Consider the following 23,506-nt stretch of genomic DNA (forward strand, 5'->3'; position numbering starts at 1 on the left):
AGAGATTTTATTTTCGACGCATGGTATTGTTTATATTTATTTATTAAATGCAATGATAATCTACACGCGTTTCATTTTTTTTTTTTTTCCTGGAGTGCTCAATGATCCTAGATTTTTCGTATAATGCATGAGCGGACTCTAGTGACTGAATTAAGAACCTCAAAGCGTTCCAACAAGCACCAAGGCACAGTGTTCGTCCGTGTAACGCAGTGTCACACTGTGTTCCTTGCTGGAAAGCTCCCCTCAACTCTGCGTGTCCGTGCTGCCAACTGTGAGAATTGAAGAGTCAAGATATACGCAACAGCTGATCGACCTAACCTGTCAGTGACACAAGAAACAGCATAACGATGCGTTGACGGTAGAAACGTGGAGTAAAGTTTTATTTAGATTCACTTTAAGCTTTGCAAAGAATCAAGGTGAATTCGCTGAAAAGGAGGTGACAGCCATGGGTAACCAGCTGGTGGGGATTGCTCCCAGTCAAATATTTCCTGTCGAGCATTATTTGACAGATCACAACGATCTCCAATTTGACATAAAGTAAGTACCAGTAGTTGATTTACATGAATTTCATTCTTATTCAATATTTGCTTATTACAGTCTAGGAAGTACCAGATTTTTCAAAGTCGCTCGAGCCCGCAGCCAGGAAGGTCTCATAGTGGTCAAAGTATTTGCCATCCATGACCCGACGCTGCCATTATCCACATATAAAGACAAACTGGAGGATATCAGGTCGAAACTCGCATCAGCTGTAAACTGCCTACCCTTTCAGCGAACTATTGTGAGTAAAAATACTAACTTTATTATTCTAGGTGTTAACACATTAAGGCAGGAGCTTAAGTTGTTTGGTCGTCAATTGTTTCTTCCATTTTTAAGTAACAATTTTCACTAGTGTTTGGATGATCTATTAAAGTGAGAAAATGTATTTTTTTAACTTTACTTCTGTAAGAGCTCCAGTCTATTATTTCTGATCTCAGATTGAGCTTTTCAAAGTCCTGGCGATATTTCGATACTACTTGAATCACATATTTCCTCATAACCAATCTACCATGACATTACAATAACAAATTTGGTAGATCGTCAAGCAGAATGATGAAGCTGCAACCATACAATACACTGTTGTTTTAAAAGCTATCACACTATGTCTAGAACAACTTAAATCCAACTGGTTTTATTCACCAGAAATTGTTGATAGAATAGAATTGAAAAACTATTTTGTTCAGTCACTTTGTATATGGGTAATTTTTTTAATTCAGAGGATTGTTTCCGGCTCAATGACTCTGGCCAGCTAGTTCAGTAGCTAATAAATGATCTGTATGTTGTTTTGCATGAAAAACATTTGGTATATTTTTTTCAGAATTTTAAGAACAACTGTAAACCGGCTATTTCCACAGCATTTTTAAAAATTTTTTAAAAAATTCCCTCGACACATGTTCCTTATGTAAAAAACTTTTAACTTTCTGAGCAAAATATCGATTGCGGTGAAACTATTGCTAAACGAAAAAAATACGATTTGAAGAAGAAATATAATTTTTGAACTGGAATACCCATTTTGTTTAATAAATTAATATTTTTTTTGGCGGTAGTATGGAAATATCAGCCCTAAAATTGTCAGAGTAGAATCTCCCGGGGATCATTGATTTCAATAATAGTATTTGAAAAGAAAGATTTAATAATAATACGTTTATTCATAAGGCTTGAATTACTGAAGAGTTCTCAAATATTGTGTAATAATGGGTGAAAATTCCTAGAGGCTAGAGTTTTTGCAAGCTCTGGTTGTCTAGGCTGTCTATTATTAATTGTCATTGAATTAAGTAATCCCATTGAGGTTCCAGTCCGAAAATTACAGATTCACAGTAAAATGACTGACTATACATAAAAAAAAAAAAAAAAACATACTGCAGAAAATATCTGTTCCATGTTATTTTTAAGCACACTAATAAAATGTTGATGGAATAATGTTATAGAATAATCGAAAATCATCCCGTCGGGAACTACCCTAAGAATTGGAAGAATGATTCATATATTTTTCTCTTCTTGCAGTAAACTCTTTGAAAGTTTGATTCACATTTTTGTAATTAATTTTGATGTATTCCGCAACTTTTCAAAGCTGAATATATATTAAATTCACAACTGCAACAGCTCCCTTTTCACGTGTTCTTGATGTTTCTGAATGGGAAAAATAACAAAAGAAAATTATTTTTATCAAGTTTGACAAATTTGCAAAGTCGGAGGTCAAACGATGTAATACTAGTATGGAGTAGAAGAAAAAAATTACACGGCTTATAAACTAAATTCGGTGATGAAATTTATACACGTTTTTGTACAGTGACAGAGGAATAGTCTTTTAAATTAACAGTGAAAAAAAAATGTACGTTTCTGTAGAAAACTGAAAAGCTCAAGTATTTTTGATTTTTTGGAATGAGTTTTAGAAGCACTTTATAATGTAAACGAAATGTGAACCTGATTCGGTTCATGATGTACGATAATTTTTTGTAATCTGAATTGTGTAAAAAGCGCCGTACTTGTACGAAAGATGACAGGTATCAATAATGTTATCAATAATGTTTGTTTGAATTGTGAATTGAAATAAAAACTTGTGACGAAATACAGAATAAGAACTGTCTGGCTTTGTATAGAAATGTAATATATGCTGTTATTTCTTATTTTCAGCTAACGGAAAAAGCTGGATTTATAATGAGAGAGTTTGTTAAGTGCTCTCTCTATGACAGAATTAGCACAAGACCTTTTTTGTCCAGTATAGAAAAAAAATGGATCACTTTTCAAGTGCTTTATGCTTTACATCAGGCTCATAAGGTGTGTAATATTGTGAAACTAAGCATTGCTGAATTCTAAAGTATACGATTGAAAATTATGTACAGTTCCCAAAATGTGTCTTTATACAATATTTCAGTTTGGCGTATGTCACGGTGATATCAAACTTGAAAATATAATGATAACTAGCTGGAATTGGGTATTGTTAACTGACTTTGCAAGTTTCAAACCAACCTACTTACCTGAGGACAACCCAGCCGACTTTTCATACTTCTTTGATACTTCGAGGCGGAGGTTCGTTCATTATAATTCATCATATTTGAGATTGTTATTTTTAATTTATGAGTTGGATTAGTTATGACTTGAAGTGGTTCTTCTTTATTTTCTTAGGACATGTTACATAGCGCCGGAACGCTTTGTCAAGACATTGTCATCAGAATTGAGCAATACAATGTTGTTACCAGAACAGGAAGTCAAAACAGGAGACCTAAATCCTATGATGGATATATTTTCTGCTGGATGTGCCCTAACCGAATTGTTCAACGAAGGACACCCCCCCTTTGACTTTTCCCAACTTTTAGGTACATGACATGCGATACATTAAAAGCTTGATATCTTGCCAGTAATGAGGCATTGAAATAAGAAAATTCCCGAGAATAGATAATAGAGAATAGAGAAGCTAGACATAATTGATGCCATTGTATGTCTGATTGTCAATGTACATTTCTATTAAAAGTACACGCTTTTAAGTGGGGATATTGTGTTATGAAAATCTGACTCAGGTTGCACATAAAAAAAATTTTTAAATTCTCATTTTTCTTTTTATGATTTTTTAAGCATATAGAAACGGAGAATACTCAGCAAGTAAACACCTGGATAAAATTGAAGATAGTGAAATGAGAGCGCTGTTGGCATCCATGTTAGAAAGAAATCCTGCAAACAGAAAGAGTGCTGAAATATACTTGGCTCAAGAACGTGGCAAGATTTTTCCAGAATATTTTTATTCGTTTCTTCAGTCATACATGCTGATATTTTCAGCTGCACCGATACTTTCACCAGATGAAAAGATAAACAGACTCAGAAAAGATATAGCTAATATAATAAATATATTAAAGACTGAAAGCAAGGAGAAATCAAACCCGAGCGAGTCTTCTGCATCTGGTTGCCTCAAACTAGATGATAAAAATTCGGCATCAGTGAAAGAATTGGTTAATAGAGAGAACATAGCAAAATTCGTTCAATCTATTGAAGAAAAAGAAAAAATCGATGAAGAGAAAGCTATGAAGGATGTAAAAACCAGTGAACATCTGGAAGGACTTATTATAATAACTCAACTAGTCACTTCTTGCATCCGAGGCTTACACCATTCACAATCGAAACTACAAAGCTTGGACATTTTATTGGAACTCGCAGAAAACACTACTGACGAAACGATTTTGGACAGAATTCTACCTTATATAGTATGTAACACATTAAATGCCCTTAGAATAATAAAGTAACTCACAAAGCTCACGAATGCTCGCGAATTACGTTCTTATTCTTAGTAGTAGCCAACATATTCTCATCGTACATTGGTATATGTTTGTCGAGTTAATAGTTGATAGGAAAAAACATTTCTTATCATTTGCAGTTCCATTTGGTTCACGACCCAGCGCCTCGTGTAAGAGTTTCTGCACTACACACATTAACGAAATGTTTATATCTGGTCAAGTCTATTCCCCCCACAGACGTAAACATATTTCCAGAATACATACTGCCGGGATTGTCTCATGTAACGCTAGATGACGCTGTGATAGTTAGGGCAGCATATGCAGAAAACATTGCACACTTGGCTCACATAGCTCTGCGGTATTTGAAAAATTCTCATTTGACGAATTCGAGTAATAAAGAAGGACTAAAGCCGAGCTACGAGAGTGAACTTCAAACACTGCATGAGATGGTACGAATATGCAGTTCCATTCTTAGACAGAAATTGCTGCTGAAATTACCCTAAGAGGGTACTATTTGGACTTTTAAAAAAAAATTTTTTTCTCAATTTTCAGGTTCAACAATCAGTTGCAATGCTGGTGACAGACTCTCAGAATCTGGTAAAACAGACCTTGATGGAGAATAGCTTAACAAAGCTATGTGTATTTTTCGGAAAACAAAAAGCGAACGATGTGATACTGAGCCACATAATAACGTTTTTAAATGATAAGGACGACAAACAGCTCAGAGGGTCGTTTTTTGACTGTATTGTCGGGGTCGCAGCCTACGTTGGCTGGCACAGCAGTTCCATTTTGATGCCTCTGCTTCAGCAGGGTCTCACCGACCCTGAAGAGTTTGTCACTACTAAAGCTATTAACGCTATGGCAACACTCACCGAGCTTGGCCTTCTGCATAAATCGGCTCTGTATCAATTGCTTTCAGAAAGTGTAGTTTTCTTGGTAAGTTTTGTGATACATAAAACGTATATTTACATAGTAATTGTCAAACAAATTGTGGTTAATATCAATGCTTTCAGGATTCTTTTTAACAATATACATTGGTGATTGCATTTATTTGAAAATTAACAAACAGGATAACTGTAATACATTCACTAGATGGTTCCACTAGATGATTTACTGTTGAAATTTTCAGGTTCATCCCAATTTATGGATTCGACATGCAATCGTGGGTTTCATTTCGGCCTCAGCAAGGACTTTAAATCTAGTCGATGTCCAGTGTAAAGTTCAAACAATGATCCAACCATATTTAAGACATCCATTAATACAAATTGAAAAGGAGGTTTTGCTGTTGGAGGCTCTAGTTGCTCCAATTCCGCGAATTGTTTATGACTCTGTTATTAAATACAATGATATAGATGAATTATTCCGAGTTTTCGAGCAGAGGCAGAAGGCTCGGGTAAAAGCAATCTCTGGTATTATTCCACAGTACAGTGATATGAGTACTACATTGAAAAATGTAAGTGAAACGACTAAAAATTTTTTATACAAAGTATTAAATTGAGTCAAATACATCGATGCTGGCTGAAGGTTTCAGCTGGGAATCTAAAACTTGTACTTTTTAATACAAAAAGAACGAACTTTTTTATCAACTATTTTTGATATCTGTCTAGTTGTTCAGAAGATTAAGTTCAGAGGCAATGACAGAAATGGAGGAGGATCAATTATTGATGATGAAACCGCATTTATTGAAAATCAATAAACATCGACAGTCAATAGAAGCAAAACAAGGAATGAACAAGTCTTCAGTCGGGAAACTTGAGTTGAATCTTATAAAGGACAAAGTGCGTCATCACATGGTTGTCCTATATCCTGACACAAAAAGTGATCTCGGCATGAATGCGTTCAAAAAAATTGATCGCAGAACTCCCGATAGTATTGTTACACACGCTACTATGAATCAGGAATGGCGTACGATGTTCGCTGCACAAGACAGTGTACAGGTTGGCCTTATCATTTCTTACCACCATATAATGATCATTTACCAACCTATTTATTATCTTGGGGACGCGTATGGATAATATTTTCTCAAATCGAAAGCATTACAAATTATGACTTTCATGTATGAGTAAACATTTGTTCTTGATTTACTTTTACCAACGTAAATGTAAACCCCAAAGCATTTTTTCTTTCTTCAGCACTTATTGATTTTGACCAATGAATAATAAAAAATTTCGAAGAATTAGCAGTTTTCAACTTACGACGTTTTGTTTCTGCAAAGTGACTTGCTATAAAAAAAAAAATATGCATGTCCATAAAATGATCACGTTCACTCAAAGTTTGCGAAAAAAAAACAACTTCAAACTCCCATTACAAACAATGACAATACATTTTCAAATTCAAACACAAAATTGACTATCACCAAAATACATCATTTATAATTTTGTTGTTTTATTTGAAAAAAAACTAAAATTTTCACCCCTGAATGGACATGGGACAAATTTCCTTTGATGTTTTTTTTATTAATTTTCAACTTTTTAATTAGGATCTTCTGAAACAACACTGACTGTTGCATACAGAATGTCCAAATATGTGAATTAAATTTATTTTCAATGGTTCTGTGATCATCCGCACTAAATTCGATTAAAAATGACCAAGAAAGTAAAACAAAAGTTGAAGTGAAATTTTTTCTTTAAAAACAGTTTTATTTTCATTATTCACCGTTTAAAAGAATGTTGATGAGTTGAAGTTCGTGACTGTGGAGAATAATATTCTAATAAAGATCAAGGATGGACTGATGCACATTTAGCAATAAATTTTATTTTCTGTACGACGTTTCAGCAGGCCCCGCCTACCATCATCAGGTTTCTTCAATATAAATAATAACAAATTGTTACATGACTTACACTTGCTCATTAACTACACAGTTGGGTAATTGTTTATCTCTATTGCATCTAAATACTTTTTAGTGTTTTCAAATTTCATATTTACTTCTTTAAAGTCGAAAACTGCCACATTAGAACAACCAACATTGTATATAAAATTGAATGTAAAGACTGCGATAAGTGTTACACACGCCAGTCGTCACAGCATCTCAAAAAACGAATAGCAAATCATAAGTATGGTTTAAAAACTCGTGATCCTGATAGATCTGCTCTGGCTCAGCATTCATTGGTTGAAGGGCATAGTTTCGACTTTGAAAATGTAAAAATAATTGACAAAGGAACCAGCTGGCATAAGAGGCTTATCGAGGAAGTGATAGACATATCTAAAAACCATACAGTCAACAAAAGAACTGACATACAAAAACCTGAGTGATCTTTATTCGCACATCATCTAAACCGTCAATAAAAATTGGCGTGGACTGTTGTGCAAACAATTAGGCCAGTACACAAACAAATATGTAAACAGGTACTTGACTTTCAAATATTGTTGTTAAATTGACTATTAAGAGAACAGTTCGGATAGTATAGTCAGGTTGGAATTCACTTCCTTCCCGTACGCCATGCAATAAACATCGCAAGCGTTAAGGAATGTCAATTTGTGTAAGTGTTAAATAATTAATCTTCCATAGTAGTTTAAATAATAAGATAAAAATATTAAATGTTTGCATTTATGTACACTATGAAATTTGAAAACACTAAAAAGTATTTAGATGCAATAGAGATAAAAAATTACCTAGCTGTGTAACGTCCTTATCGTGACAGCTAATGAGCAAGTGTAAATCATGTAACAATTTGTTATTATTTATATTAAAAAAACTTGGTGATGGTAGGCGGGGCCTGCCGAAACGTCGTACAGAAAATAAAATTGATTACTAAACATGCATCAGTCCATCCTTGATCTTCATCCAGCGAATTCAAATCTTCATAAATATATTATTTGATTTGACGTTGAAAATTACGATTAGTCGTTATACATACTGTCAAAAATAAATTTAACTCCCATATTTGGAAATTTTGTATGCAATAGTCAGCTTCATTTCAGAATACCCTAATTAAAAGATTATTAATAGTCAAAGAAAATTTATCCCATGTTGATTCAGGGGTAAATTTTTGTTTTGATAATTTTTCTTTTTCAAATGAAGAACATCAAAATTAAAAAATGGTGTACTTTGGAAATTTCCAATCTTGCATCACAATTCGAAAGTATATTGCTATTATTTACGATGGGTGTTTGAATAATTTTTTTTCGTAAATTTTCAGTGAAAATTACTAGCTTATGTCGCGATAATTTTTGACTTAGAGCAAGACATTCTTGAGAAACAGAATGCCATAATATGCGTTGTGAAGTGGTGGTTCGTTAATCTAGAGCAATAAGTGCAAAGAGAGAAAATAAAATTCTTTGAGGTATGCTTCTATGTTGAAGAAGTAACAGATAAAATAAATTTAAGTAAAATTCGATAGTCGAAAATTAGAACGCTTTACACCTTAAAAAAAATAACATTTGAAGGGTTATTGTGGTGTAGTAGAATATTTCGACAATTCGGTTTTATTATAACAGTTACTAGTATTTTCCAATAGAATTGCTCAAACTTTGAGATTGATGCGATTCCGTCTTACGGATCTATCTAAAGTCGAAAGATTACAAAGTAGTCTTACAGATTTTACTGTGAAATACTAGTAATCCGCTGTAACAAAAATAAGTTGTTCAAGTATTCCATTACAACGTGCAACAGCCCTTGGGATATTATTATTTTCAAGTAATTTAGGAAAGCGGTGAAGAAATAACCGCAAGTTTTTCTGCTTCCAGCATACAATTGTAAAGATGTCGGATATGACTGGAGGTGGAAGTAGTCCCAGCAACAGTGTCCATGGTGGGGATATACATTTGTCGCCACAGCACAGCCTGACAGATGTAAACAGTATGAACGATCACTCCCTGCATGAAAGATCTTATATTCAATGTGAGTTTTTGAAACTTTTCCTATGTCGTGGTAACCAAACTATGAAATTTTTTTCCAGAAATTCCAACTATAGAAAAATCTGACTTAAGATGCGTCTATTTCTTGTGTCATAGTTTACATTCTAGGTGCACGATTATTAATCAAAATTACCTGAATTTGCGATAGTCGCAACCCTCTATGGTTTTGCAGACCGATGTGCTCCATGCAGACTGGAACTGCGGCAGTTAACATTTAGGAAACAGGAACAGCACTCTGCTGCACTAAGAGCACAACACTGGGCTGATAACATTGCGTGGCAAACTGGTGAGAGCTAATATTCTTTTTATTTGATTGAAAGCTTCATCAGCTTGGTGTCAAAGAAAGTGGCAGAACAATTAAAATCTTATCAACAATATGATTTTTTTTTTTTTACTAATCTCCAATAATACTAAGGTTCTCGGTTGTTGGCGAGTGGCTGGAAGCCGCGTGGTATCCCTGTAGCTTACTTGCACGAACATCGGGCAGCTGTAAACAAATTGGTTTCCATCCCTGATACAAGCCTCTTTGCCAGCAGCGCTGCTGATGGGTGCGTCAGAGTTTGGGATGTCAGCAAAATGGAAGGCAGAAATATTGCCAATCGTTCAAGGTACTTGCAAAAACTTCATTGCGCATACGAATTTCAGAGTGAAAAGGATGCCTATAATCAGTAGTTATAAATGGAGAATACAAAAAATGTTTAATAAAATATTTAGCGTGAGTCGTTAGTTTACAATTTTGTAGTTGAACTAAGAACAAAAAACAGTGGTAAACAGATATAATTGGGGAGGATATCATATACTGCAGATCCTTAAGGGGGGATGGTTGCTCTTTCGTGTTTCAGTTTTAAGGTAACTTTGAATAGCTGCTATTGATGCGAAAGGGTTAACAAATCGTCAACACTAGAAAGACACTAGTATTGTGTCTATTTCAATTTTCTCACGGACTAGAGTGATTGAGGTTTGAAATTGACTCTGTGAGTTATAAAACAGACGTATTGAAGTTCGATAAAATTACGAAAAATGTACTGAATTTAGCGGATTTTAGCAGCTCTTTGGTTTATATCTCACCGAGTACATTTCAGATCTGAATCATTCTAGTACGTGTACAAAATTTCATAAATGCAGTAGTAACAGTTTTGACATCATTGTATGAAAAATATTGTAAAGTTTTGTTGCAAGTAAAGTGAATGTCGTTAATTATATACTTCTCGCAAAAATTAAGGGAACAACAAAATTTTCGAAATTTTTAGGTGATTTTCAACAGGCTGTATTTCAGTGAAAAATGGTCGTACAAGAAATAAAAAAACAAAGCTTTCGAAGCTTGAAGACTCTAGTTTTTGAATTTTTTGGTTAAAAATTTTTCAAAGCACTATTAGCCATGCAATCCTCGGATAAAGCGCGAAGAAAAAATTTTCAAAATTTTTTACATTTTTTTTTTCGCTCTACGGGCATGGAAAAATTTTTCCGAGCTAAACCAATGCATAGGTCGCATAGCCTGTTTATTCAGCTTCAAGATGCTTTTTTTTAAACCTCGATACGACCATTTGTCTTCGAGATATCGAATTTTGAATGCTAAAGGATCCTTTTTCACTCAACTGCCGATATCTCTGGAACTACTGGTCGCACAGCAAGCCGAAGGGCAGTTTCTTTTTCTGCAGAAAATTTCCTACAAAAATCTGTCAAGGTTGATGTCAAAAAAATTTTTTTTCCACCTGTAGCGTTAACGTGAAAAAAGAGCAAAAAAATGCCATTTTGCCTTTTTTTGGATAATCGACTGTATCTTCGTCAATATTGGGGGGAAAGTATAGGTTAGAAGAAAATTTTACAGCCTAATGTACCCCAAAGGTCCCTCTAAATCGGTAGATCGATCGGTTCAGCGGTTTTCCTGGACCGATTGATTGAAATTTTGAAAAAATTAAGAGAACAAGGTCCCTTAAGAAACAAAAACCTTGTTCCCTTAATTTTTTCAAAATTTCAATCAATCGGTCCAGGAAGACCGCTGAACCGATCGATCTACCGATTTAGGGGGACCTTTGGGGTACATTAGGCTGTAAAATTTTCTTCTAACCTAAGCTTTCCCCCCAATATTGACGAAGATACAGTCGATTATCCAAAAAAAGGCAAAATGGCATTTTTTTGCTGTTTTTTCACGTTAACGTTACCGGTGGAAAAAAAATTTTTTTGACATCAACCTTGACAGATTTTTGTAGGAAATTTTCTGCAGAAAAAGAAACTGCCCTTCGGCTTGCTGTGCGACCAGTAGTTCCAGAGATATCGGCAGTTGAGTGAAAAAGGATCCTTTGGCATTCAAAATTCGATATCTCGAAGACAAATGGTCGTATCGAGATTTAAAAAAAAGCATCTTGAAGCTGAATAAACAGGCTATGCGACCTATGCATTAGTTTAGCTCGGAAAAATTTTTCCATGCCCGTAGAGCGAAAAGAAAAATGTCAAAAATTTTGAAAATTTTTTCTTTGTGCTTTATCCAAGGATTGCATGGCTAATAGTGATTTGAAAAATTTTTAACCAATAAATTCAAAAACTAGAGTCTTCAAGCTTCAAAAGCTTGGTTTTTTTATTTCTTGTACGACCATTTTTCACTGAAATACAGCCTGTTGAAAATCACCAAAAAATTTCGAAAATTTTGTTGTTCCCTTAATTTTTGCGAGAAGTGTATATGAACCATTTTTCAAATTAGAAAGCTTATAATCAGTAAATATAGATAAATAATAGTACACAAAATCAGTATTCTTCAGCCATGTAATCGATGGTGATTTACAAACCTTATCGTATCAATAGTAGATATTCAAGTTAACTTAAGTATCAAACGCAAAAGGGTGAGCACTCCTTAATTTTCGTAAACGATAAACTTTGATCAATAATATTTTTTCCAGACAAGCATATGTCCATAGAGGCGGTCCGTTATTCGGCCTAGCAGTGTGTGATCAAGGACAGTCAATAGCAAGTTCAGCGAGCCAATCTGGATCTGTCTTTGTTTTGAGAATTGAACAAGCATCGAATAAAATGAATGTTCTCTATACGAGGCAGCTTGATTTACAGGTATTTGGGTTTAAGCTTTAACTATAAACTTGACATTCAATCCCCCATTGAAAATTTCCCTCTATCCAAGTCTGCAAAATGTCTCTGTCAATGTCCGTGAATGGAAGGAAATAGGGATATTTAGAGTAATTCTATACGTGAATTCATAAACTTCTGTGATTAATCCTACATTTTTTCGGTTAGCTTCGTCATTTTTCTGCATTTCTCATGATCTTTCTGTTCTTCTTTTAGAATATTTACGTCAAATTCTAAAATTTTTTTGCGTATCATGTAATGTTTTTTCAATTCGCTGTTAAATCATACCTTATTTTTTCACATTTTTCTGGAGAACTGTAATCGAAAGATAATGTTTCATTAGCTTAAGGGGCAATAACACTGTAAAAACCTAAAAAATGCACGATTTTTTTTTTTTTGTTTGAAGAAAAGGTAATGAGTTGATAATGTTTGAGGAAGTTATTAGGCATATATTTAAGTTAATACGAAAGATTATTATCGAGAATTATTAAAAAATGGTGACACTGAAGCCATTCTCGCGAGACATGTGACAAAAAAAAGCATCACTCAATCTACACATTATTATCTACAGAAAACGTAGTAAATTTAAACATATTTATTAACAAATAAGTGCACTTTCTATGGTTGAAAATTGAACATTTTCATTCAAATACTCGCGAATTACACAAAAATTAATATTCTCAAAATCCCCTACATATTCCTCTGGCTATAGACATGTCGATTAAGTAGTTTTTTTGTTCAACATTCAAATTTGCACTAGTTATACTGCGTGCCACACAATTCAACATGTCTCGCGAGAATAGCTCCAGTGTCGCCATTTTTTAATATTTGTTGACAATAATTTTTGTATTTTCCTTAAATATATGCCTAATAAATTCTTTGAATATTATCTTATTTCCTTTTGTTCCATTCAAAAAAAAGTGATTAAAAAGTTCTATTCTTTTGTTTTTACAGTGGTGTTGCCCCATATTTCAATCATTACTCCAACCTTTTTCTTTAATAACAATAAATATTTATTTGATTCACATCAATATGAGTTCAGGTATCAGCTAAAACCAATTAAATTTTAAATACCTGTACTAATATTGACTCGTAAGTACCTGTACATAAAATATTCACTAGATCATAAGAAAAGCCATATGCTTTGATTGAGTGAATGGAATTCTATTCTATAGCAAAAGATAGTACAAAGACGAAAAGATGTTCGTAAAGAATCGGAATTTTGCAATTCAAACAAATTTATGATATTTTAGAACAAACAAAAATTCTAAGAATCCAATTTTGGGCAAATGTAGAAGATTGCAGAAATTTTTGAGACAAATTTATACACCCACAGAAATAGTGTTGAAACTTTTAAAGAGTTACAAAAATTTATAGAATAACTTAGATCATTTCAGATAAACACAGAGTCGGGTAAACGGAAAAATCTGTAGAGATTAAATTTGCAGAGAAAATATACATTTTTTTTATAAAATTGTGAAATTCTCTGGATAGTTTTTTTTTTAAGAAGTTCATCTCTGAAATCTTGAGAGATTAACAGAGTAAGTTTTCGCTTTTATTTTTTGTGTTTTGAGCTATTACACAACAGAAGGACTGACGCACTACTTTCTTAATTATTTCCTATTTTTTCGTGACATAATTTTTGCGTTTTGAGTGTTATTCAGATTGCTTTCTACAGTTAGCTGGTTAACAAAGATTCTTCTTGGCTAAGAACTGCTCAAAATTCATGATTAATTCATATTTCAGGAAGAGGGTTGCGCCGTCGATCTACAGTACTTAGATTCTGGTTCTCAGTCAGTCCTGGTCTATGCTACGTTGTACGGATCTCTGATAGGGTGGGATCTGAGGTGCCCTGGAACAGCATGGCGTCTAGAAAATGACCTGAAACATGGGGTCATCACCTCTTTCTGTGTTAACAACTATCAACAATGGTTGACATTAGGAACAAGCTCTGGAGTTCATATATGCTGGGATCTAAGATTTCAACTGCCAATCAGTAGCATAAAACATCCCACAGGTAAGCTACTGAGTGAATGATGCAGTTCTGAAGACTTAATATAATCGACAAAGTCCTCTATTCACGTACTTATTTTTAGGTGCAAGAGTTAGGAAAGTGATTACTCATCCGACGGAACATTCTTGGATTCTCTCAGCTGTGCAAGGAAACAATGAAATATCAATGTGGAACTTGGAAACAGGATTTCGACAGACGGTCCTGTGGGCATCAAGTGCACCACCTTTGAGTCACACACAGACTGGTCACAGCATTTGTGCTATGCACTCAGGTGCTATTGATCGAAACGGGTTTCTTCTTGCTGGTGGAACTGACATGAGGCTTCGATTTTGGGACTTACAGAATCCTAATGAATCATATGTTGCCTTACCTGCCGCTAACGACACAGTGCCTCCAAATTCCTTAGCTTATGAGTAAGTGTGCAGCAATACAAGTGCAAATGAATATTCAAATCCTAAAGACAAATATACCCATCAGTTTGAAAGTTGGTTTCAGAAACATGCACAAAATATGCATCGTTTTGAGAATAAATGGGTTGTAAAGATCTCTAACAGTATTGTTTGTATCGATGACAGTAAACATAATTGAAACAATATCCCCACTACGCGATAGAAATTACTTTGAACAAGTTCGATTAACACAAGTTCAGATATTGACAATTTGAGTAAGCGTTCTTTAATCGAGATGCTTAAAGTCTGGTGTTTTTGATATGATTTTAATGTTTTTGGGCTTATTTTATTAACATAGAAATCTTTAGGGATCACTTGAAAAAAGTTTTACCTATAGTCACTTTTAGAGTAGATCAAAATAGATTTATATGGGTACCATGTACCAGATGTTCATCAATAATTGAATTGAATTAAATCAAAAACCGCTAAAATTGAGCACTTTGAATGTTCTAATTAGTTTTATCAAATTGTTGATATCCCAGCTTGTGTTGTTAGAGTTTACCCAGATTCTTTTTTATTGCACAGAATTGTTGCTTCATTCGTGTTCACCATCATTAGCACGAATAATGCTACTGGAGATATTTATCTGGATCTGATTGGCGTAAATTTGAAAGAACTATATACTCAAGACCACCAGAATTGCCAAAATTCCACTATAATTTTTATACTATAGTATAATGAAAAACGTAACTTGAGTCTCAGCCAGAAACATCTCTCATTCAGTTTCTGGAGTTGCGAATTTTCTATGTTATAATACTCAGCTAAATGACTAACAATTAATGTAATCCATTGTTTACTCGATTATTTCATCACACAAGTTAGAAACTGTATACTTTTAAAGCTAATGAATTACCTACTTGCTAGGAATTACAGAACAAAAAAATTTTAGTTCTACAGATAAGTCACAAGAATGTATTTTCTGTTGCAGGCAACGACTTATTGATGGAACCAATGTAGTACAAGAGGTATTGGTTGGCGGCGTTACGACTGGAAGTGTCACCGGAACTACTGTCCGAGGTAGAGGACACGAAGAAGGGGGTCAGGGCCAAGGGCCAGATTCTCCTCCAGCCGGTCACCACGATGCAATATCTGCTGTCGCTATGTCAAATACTTGTATATTAACTGGTAGTACAGATGGTTTAATACAGGTCTGGAAATAAGCAGTTATTGATCTAGGAATTTTCAAATTTAAGTAAGAAAGTAGAAAAGTTTGAAATACGTTCAGTTTTGAAGCATTTGGATCGAGTACGACAAATTCTTTTTATTGTTTCATAGCCACCTTCGATATGTCGTATTTAACTCTTTTATCATTTTTGTTTCACTGCGCTGGTCGTCAATGTGCAAGTGTATGGATATTAGTTTGTCAATACGATTGCTTTGCTGGTCCCACATTTATCGGGATACATTATTCGAACTCACAGAAAAGTGTTGTCAAACTGTCAAACTTAGTTCTGGACAAAAAAAGACTATCGAATTCGAGCAATATGGAAAAAATTAAATATAATACTTATGATTAGGAAATCTTAAATTTATACATGACTATATTTTTGTAAAAATTCTTACGTTATTGTAACGTATTGCAAAGTACGCTGTAAACAATTGTACATAGCGAATTCAAAATTAATTTACCACTATATAGTCAAATTTTAGTATTCCAGTATTTTTAATGACCACATATGTCATTTGTATGGAAATCGAGGCTATAAAAATAAGAATGATAATTTTTTTTTTTATTTCACAAAATTATGAAACATAAATGTGGCTGATGTTATAGTAGTTACGCAGTAAACGAATTAAAAAAAGTAACCATCAGATAATACAATAATAATGTACTGTAAATAAACTAAGCTTATTATATTATAATTGGTCGTAGTTATATATACCATATATATCATTTTGTTTATTTCTATAGATTTTCTATGTTTATCAGATAAGAGCGTTCGTAATTCGTAAAAATTATTCTACATATCAGCATCTCAGTTGATTGTGGATACAAAAGTCATGAAAGTATATCCAATAATGCATAATTATATTTATTTATGGCAATTTCGTCTGTATATTAATCATTAGGTACACATAACACAGATCATTTTTATTAGCCATACATTCATATTAACGTACAATGATGATTATCGTGGTCACAGCTTTATGAGATTTCCTGAAAAGTGAGCAAGGGATAAAAAAAGGGGAGAAACGAGCATACTCACTAATGTATTCCTATTCATATATTCATATTGTCAAATTGTTATAATATACGTAATACATACATACGTATATACATGTATGATATACATAAATGTGTATAAATAAAACCATTCTTTTTTACTGAAAACGTACAGTAGTCGCTAAAATTGAGTTTTGCTCTACAAATTCGCAATGATTGAGATGTTTCTTTATAAACGATATCACCAAGGACAAAGAGGCCCGGCAGAATGCGGTGTCAGTTGTCCCGGGAAAGCCCAGTTATCGGGAGTAATTGTCCTGCATATTTCCTTCCAACGTTCCCCGCCGCTTTTTCCTTGTCTATGCGGTCTTGGTCGATGACCGCCGTAATTGTAGCCCGGGTTTCTTACGAACAAATCGAACCATGGCGCGGTTAAAACGTATCCAGCCATCACGGTTAACAGTCCGAAAATAACGAATATTGCTTTCATTTTTATATTGCTAATATAAATACCCTGACCAATGTTATTTTCTCACTTCTATTCACTTATTTATTTTTCATTTATATTGCGACGTTGACTCGAATATCTTCTCTATTATCGCAGCTGCAGCGAACACCAACGACTCAACTTCTCGGTTCGATCAAAGTTATCACCTGCTTTGTTGTTATTTCGACTGGTTCGAAGAATTAAGCAACCGTGTTATACATTACTTATATCGGCGTGCCTGCAACATTCAATATTACGTCCTAAATTAGTATCGACCTTATTTTGTGAAATGTCTGCTTGTTTAGTTTTGTAGAAAGTTGAAATTTCATACCAAATTTTAGCCTCCTAATTCTATTTTGTTCGAAGTTATCGCATAAAACGTGATTTTCAGTTTTTGACAATAACTCCGCTATTTCTACTCAGAAAATTTCGAAAAAAATCGTAGATCCAGCAGACATATGTGCGCTTATTGAGGATTTTTTTTCAGTAGGAAATTCCACCTGCTACACATTTTGGAACATTTAGATCGGTGGTTTCCGGTAGATTTTGAAGAGGCACTACCATCTTTTTCCACAGCATAAACATTTGCATTGGATTTTTCGTAATACTTTCAGAATTTTTCCAATTATGCGTCATTGTTAAAAACATCAAAAACTGATATTTTTCACTATTCAAAAATTTGTAGACGGTGGAGTTTCTTACCGAAAAATCGGAAAAAATTCTCGAAATGTATATATATATGTCTTTTAGATCTACGATTTTTTTCCAAATTTTCTGAGTAGAAATAGCAGATTTATCACGAAAAAACTGAAAATCACGTTTTATGCGATGACTTCGAGCAAAATGGAGTTACACTGCTAAAATTTGGTATGGATCAGTCATTTGCCAAGAGAAAACAGCTGGTCACCAGCAGAATCCATTTCGAGAGAGGGCACTTTTGGCATACTTCCCCGGCTATGTATGCCCTTCCTTTCTCATTCCAACGTAGGTATAAATCCGCTGAAACTTTTTTCCTATAAAAGCAGCCGTCAACAACTTTGATATAGCTTTATCTGCGCTTTTAAAGCGATGAACAAAGTTGCGAACGGCTGCTTTTCTACAAAAAAAAAAGTTTCAGTGAATTTACACCTACGTTTGGAAGAGTTAAAAAGATGTTTTCATGCTATGTCAAATGTTTCAGAAACATTAAAGTACATATTTTGTTAAATCACGTTCAAGAATGTGTAAACTTTATCCAGGCCGGTGAGTCAATTCACCACGAGTTCAATAAATATCGGCAAAAACATAAAACAAATTCCATAGACAGTGATAGAGTTACAATTTGAAACTTAAACATGCTGTTGTTGAATGCTCATCAAGGTATGTTCAAACTAAATTAAGAAAAAATAGAGTTTAATGTTTATAACTTCAATATGATTATTGTTAAATGTTAATAATTTACACAAAATTATTTTTAAATGTTAATAATGGGTGACGCTAAAAGCAGTTACAAATTTTATAAATCTATTTACTACTTGGATACGTTGAGTGCGTATTATCTGATTTTTTTTAACCACGTATAACTCAAAAAAAGGATCAGCTAGGATTTTCGTTTCAGTAGATTTTTCAGAAATGATGGTGCATCAACCGTGATGAACGTTGATCCGCACTGTGGTGGACTCATTCGTAATCAGTGAGCAAGTAAATAATGTTGTTAGATCAGAACTTTTCAATTACAAATCTCATGTAAAACTATGTACAAATCGTCAATCGTGTAAAAGTACGGTAGAAAAAATAACCCTTACGTTTCGCCTCATTGTCAGTGTACGTGGAGAACGATAAGTCGTTAGAGAAATCGTTATTGCTGTAGATATTTTTAAAATCCGCTGTATCTGCGTTCGTGTACGTTTCCCATTACACCATCTATTAGGACTTGGAAATTTCAAGTTTCGCGCTTTCAAAAAATGCTCGTAAACGTAATCTCCCTAAATCCAAAATTCCGAATGATTTTCCAAACAATTCAATCAAACGACAAATAAGTGAATTTGTATCGGTGTATCAGCCAGCCAGCCTATTCACGAAACAACGATGATTTAAAAAGTGTTCTCTTAAGCGATTAAATCATGCGCACAACTGCAGTTCAGAATAAAAACCAAGAGCACAACGAATCATTTCAGCGCGTCAGTGGCTTTGGTTTTGTACGTAAACAAAGTGTCCAAATAGAATATAATTATTCACCTATTTCAAGCATCTGTGGAGCAGAGCGCTGTTCTGTCGAACCAAATGAACACCCTATGTGAAAGGAAAATCGAATCGGACCCACATTTTTAAGCGTAAAGTTAGCCCTTCTAAATCTCGACTGGATTGATGCCTTAAAATAAAAATCAGCAGCGAAATTCATACCACAGAAGGTGATCTTCACGGCAAAATTTCAAGCTGACTACAAAACATCCTATTTGTTTCTAACTTAGACGATCATTTCAACGCAAACGGATTAAGCAGACTCGATAGAGACAATACAACAGAGATAATCTTATTGCTCTATGCAGATGACCTCATCATCCAGGCATCCAGAGCCATAGACACGAAAAGAAAATTGATGGTTCTAGAAAATTGTTGCATAGTTAAATAAATTGAAGGTAAACATAGGAAAAACAATAATTCTGCACTGCAAGAGAGGGAGTATTGAGGTATAGTCAATATTATATAAGCTACACTAATTATCTAGAAGTGCTTTTCACGAGCTTCGTCGAGCAACCCAATCTGCAATCCGTAAAGCGAAGGTATTATGGCATCTGATGCGATTTGGTGCACTGATCTACAGTTCTTTAGACGAATAACTGTAACAGCATTATTAAACTTTGTTATTATATCGTAATCTGATTAGTGTCTCTCTAGGCATGCGCGTTACACCCAACTGTGTCAAAATCAGCGTGTCTCCAAACAGTACCCCAAGTAAGAAAAAGAGCTTAGCAGCCCCATTCTCTAAAAAATTCTGACCAAAAACCCTTAATCATATACATTTTCATTTTACGCAAAATTAAAGCAATGGCATGAATTCTAAGAATTTACTATCGCAATCTCGGAGAATCCTCGCCATTTCTTTACTTCAGCGTCAAATGAAAATGTATTGAAGTGTTGTTGTTCAGAGTTGGGTATAGAATCGGACTGTTGAGCCTTTTTTTTTGCGAGGCCCTGTACCTATGCTCACGTGCCATAAATCATTTCTGTGCAATCTTCTGTCAAAAACGAAAATGTTGTGAAGTTTTTATAAACACTAGTGCGTAGTAATAAACCTTTAAGCACTAGTGCTCGTAAAAACTACAAAGTAATCGATTTGTTGAGGTAGCGTATAAATATTAATAACCGACGGTCGGAACGATCAACGCAATATTGAAACACGATTTTCCAAAAAAAAAAATAGCGTTACAAAAAGTGCTTTGATGTTAAACGAATGAATATATGACGCACATCGAATTTTAAACTTATATTCGTTAATCTCTATATTTTATAAAGTGAAGTAAGAGATACGTTTATACAGGACTACTATTTTAAAGCAATAAATTTTGACTCTGTTCTATACTTCTTATCAGAGGCCATAGCGTTTACATCCACTTGGAAGGTTATCCTACCCGCTCTGCACTTGTTCTTCTTCTTCTAAAATCATAATGGTTATACATATATGCCGTTAGGGTAAGTGCCAACTTACTCTATTTCATTCAGTTATTAAACTATTATACGTCAATATGAGTATTGTAATTTTCTTACAGTGTAAAAACTAAGATTTATGAATATCATAAAGGTTATAGTGATTTTTGAAAGCGCCATTTGGTGAGAATCCATAACAGAAAGTCAGACCATGATTTAATATATCGGAAGTTGTGAGTGATATTTTTTTATTGTAAATGGAATGGGAGGATTTGATTTATCAATCATGATAATCAGCCAATACTTCGAGGCTTCGTCGAGTGTACCTAGGCTGAAAATTGTACGGATGATATTAATGTGATGATCCTTCCGTTTCGTCGGTACGTCTATTTAGCACTCCTGCTCCATTACTCCGTACAATGTTTTTTAAGAACTTAGATTTCAGAGCTCAAGAATCATAAAAGCATTGATATACATCCAAGGATTTTTAAGATTGGCGAAAAACGGCAAGAAATTAATTTGCACACCTAATATATCCGGTAAGATATCAGGATGTGAATATTTTTCCACAGCAGTGAACCTCAATCACACAGTCGTTCGTTATTTATCTGCTGTTTTTAAAATAAATTTTATTTCTCTGAGTTCCGCAGACGTAACTTAATTTCATCCACATCTGTGACGATTTGTGTTCGGAGCTGCTACTTCCTCGTATCAAATTGAAGGATCTTGGAATGTCAGCGCCGCGGTAATCTCCCTATTTTCTCAACCATAAAGCACCAGTTGGGGGTCTGCTATCAGAAGCCACTGCGACTTTCGTATCAACTAATCTCTTGTCATAGATAAAGTGGTTAAAGATTTTGATTGGTGGACGCATAGTTGTCCGGAATGGATAGCTGATGACAGCAATGGCGACATCGCTTGTGACTCCTATCGCATGTACAAAGAAGATGTTAACTTGGTGAAAGAAATTGGAGTGAGTTATTTCAAGAAAAACCACCGTCAAATTCAGTTCAAGTTTTATCGCTTCTCGATCAGCTGGTCACGAATTCTTTCAACTGGACTTACTAACGATGTTAGCAAAGATGGTGTCACGTACTACAACAATTTGATCAGACAATTGCATATTAACGGTATCGAGATTATGGTTACCACATATCATTTCGACCATCCACAAATGCTGGAAGACATGGGTGGGGACCAATGAAATAATGGTCAAATGGTTCGTCGACTATGCCAGAGTAGTTTTCACGGAATTCGGACCCAGCGTCGGAATGTTCACGACTATCAACGAGCCGTTGAGCCTGTGTTCAGGATACTAATGCTCATGTTCAGCTCCCCGTACGGCCCAACTCTATCGCCGAGCACAATGCCACTTTATCCGATATTGCTGATAATTCCAGAAAATTCTAGAGCGTAATTGTTGGATTGTTTCAGAAAATAATTTCGGCGATGTTGGATATTACCTGTGCTTGCACAATGTTTTGAAGTTTTGTACAATAAAGAATATCGAACGTTTCAGCACGGTCAAATTAGCCTCGCCCTTATCTGCAATGGATAAATTTTAGATGAGAATAATGAAATTGCTTCTGCTGAAACGTATTTTCAATTCAGCTGTGGCATCGTTACACATCCAATTTTCATCGGTGATTACCCATAAATAGTAAAGGAGATTAGCCCTAGTTAGCAAGTCGCAGGGTTACATATCATCTCGTCTTCCTACATTTTCCCCAGAGTGGATATCGTACATATGTTAAAGTACGAACAGCCACCAGAATCGACAGCTAATTATACCCTCGTTTTTTATTAGTTCGATCAAGAGTTTAATATATTTCTTCACTGTTTCTATCATTAGAGGAGCAGTTGATTACTTCGCTCTTAATCGCTATACATCCCTAATCGTGTCGTCGGACCCAGATTAACTCCATGGAGTACATAATACCGACTCTGGCATATTAGGTAAGCCGCATTCTAGCTGGCCCAATTGAAGTTCCTCTTGGTTGCGAGTAAATATTGAGAAATAAGCTTACTCTACCCATGAGTGTGTTTGCGTATTGAAACTCATTGTGTGATTCTTGTCGAAGGTTTTTCTCGAGGGTTTCGGAAATTTACTGCGAAAGATTAAGAAGGAGTACAATGATCTCCAAATATATCTTACTAACGATAAGAACGGGGTTTTTGACTACGGTGAAGTGAAGGACTACGATAGAACAAGTTACTTTTGCTCGTACTTGAAGGAATCGATTATCGCTGTAAAACGGGATGGTTTCTGCATTTCAAGGTACACAGCTTGGAGTCTTCTTGACAATTGGCAACTTGCTGCTGGTAACACGTAAGTCATTTTTACACTGGTCAAAAGGAACATTCATTTCAAGGTTCCCTCTGACCCCTTAATGGAAGTTTATATTTGTGTCTTCATATTTCACCGATAGGGTGCCATTTGGAATCGTAAAGGTCAATTCTAATAGTATCAACAGAGAGAGGACACCCAAACTTTCAGCAACTTGGTGGAAAGAAGTTAAGTGCGGTTCAGGCTTACTCTATTATAACCTTTAGTCGGAATAACGGGCATAC

At 34.6% G+C, this 23,506-nt stretch overlaps 1 protein-coding gene and 1 pseudogene across 3 annotated transcripts; both read left to right on the top strand.

The window, feature by feature from the left end:
* The first annotated feature begins 188 nt into the window (after positions 1-188).
* On the top strand, positions 189-17,245 carry LOC107217742 (phosphoinositide 3-kinase regulatory subunit 4). Of its 3 annotated transcripts, none has more exons than XM_015655383.2 (17): positions 193-537; positions 598-778; positions 2,671-2,814; positions 2,912-3,066; positions 3,163-3,353; positions 3,610-4,232; positions 4,403-4,711; positions 4,815-5,198; positions 5,392-5,715; positions 5,870-6,199; positions 8,949-9,102; positions 9,268-9,405; positions 9,535-9,727; positions 12,014-12,179; positions 13,941-14,211; positions 14,291-14,621; positions 15,586-17,245. In XM_015655383.2, the coding sequence occupies exons 1-17, from the start codon at positions 446-448 to the stop codon at positions 15,815-15,817; spliced, it is 4,218 nt and encodes a 1,405-aa protein (XP_015510869.1). In that variant the 5' UTR covers positions 193-445; the 3' UTR covers positions 15,818-17,245. The 3 variants fall into 3 exon arrangements, with proteins under 3 accessions (XP_046588265.1, XP_015510869.1, XP_015510871.1); XM_015655385.2 differs by having other exon boundaries at positions 9,292-9,405; XM_046732309.1 differs by lacking the exons at positions 9,535-9,727; positions 12,014-12,179; positions 13,941-14,211; positions 14,291-14,621; positions 15,586-17,245 and having other exon boundaries at positions 189-537; positions 9,216-9,353.
* A 1,397-nt stretch (positions 17,246-18,642) lies between these two features.
* On the top strand, positions 18,643-23,488 carry LOC107217736 (annotated as a pseudogene).
* Positions 23,489-23,506: the final 18 nt, after the last annotated feature.

Source organism: Neodiprion lecontei, chromosome 1, assembly GCF_021901455.1.
Source record: "Neodiprion lecontei isolate iyNeoLeco1 chromosome 1, iyNeoLeco1.1, whole genome shotgun sequence".
NCBI lineage: Eukaryota > Metazoa > Arthropoda > Insecta > Hymenoptera > Diprionidae > Neodiprion > Neodiprion lecontei.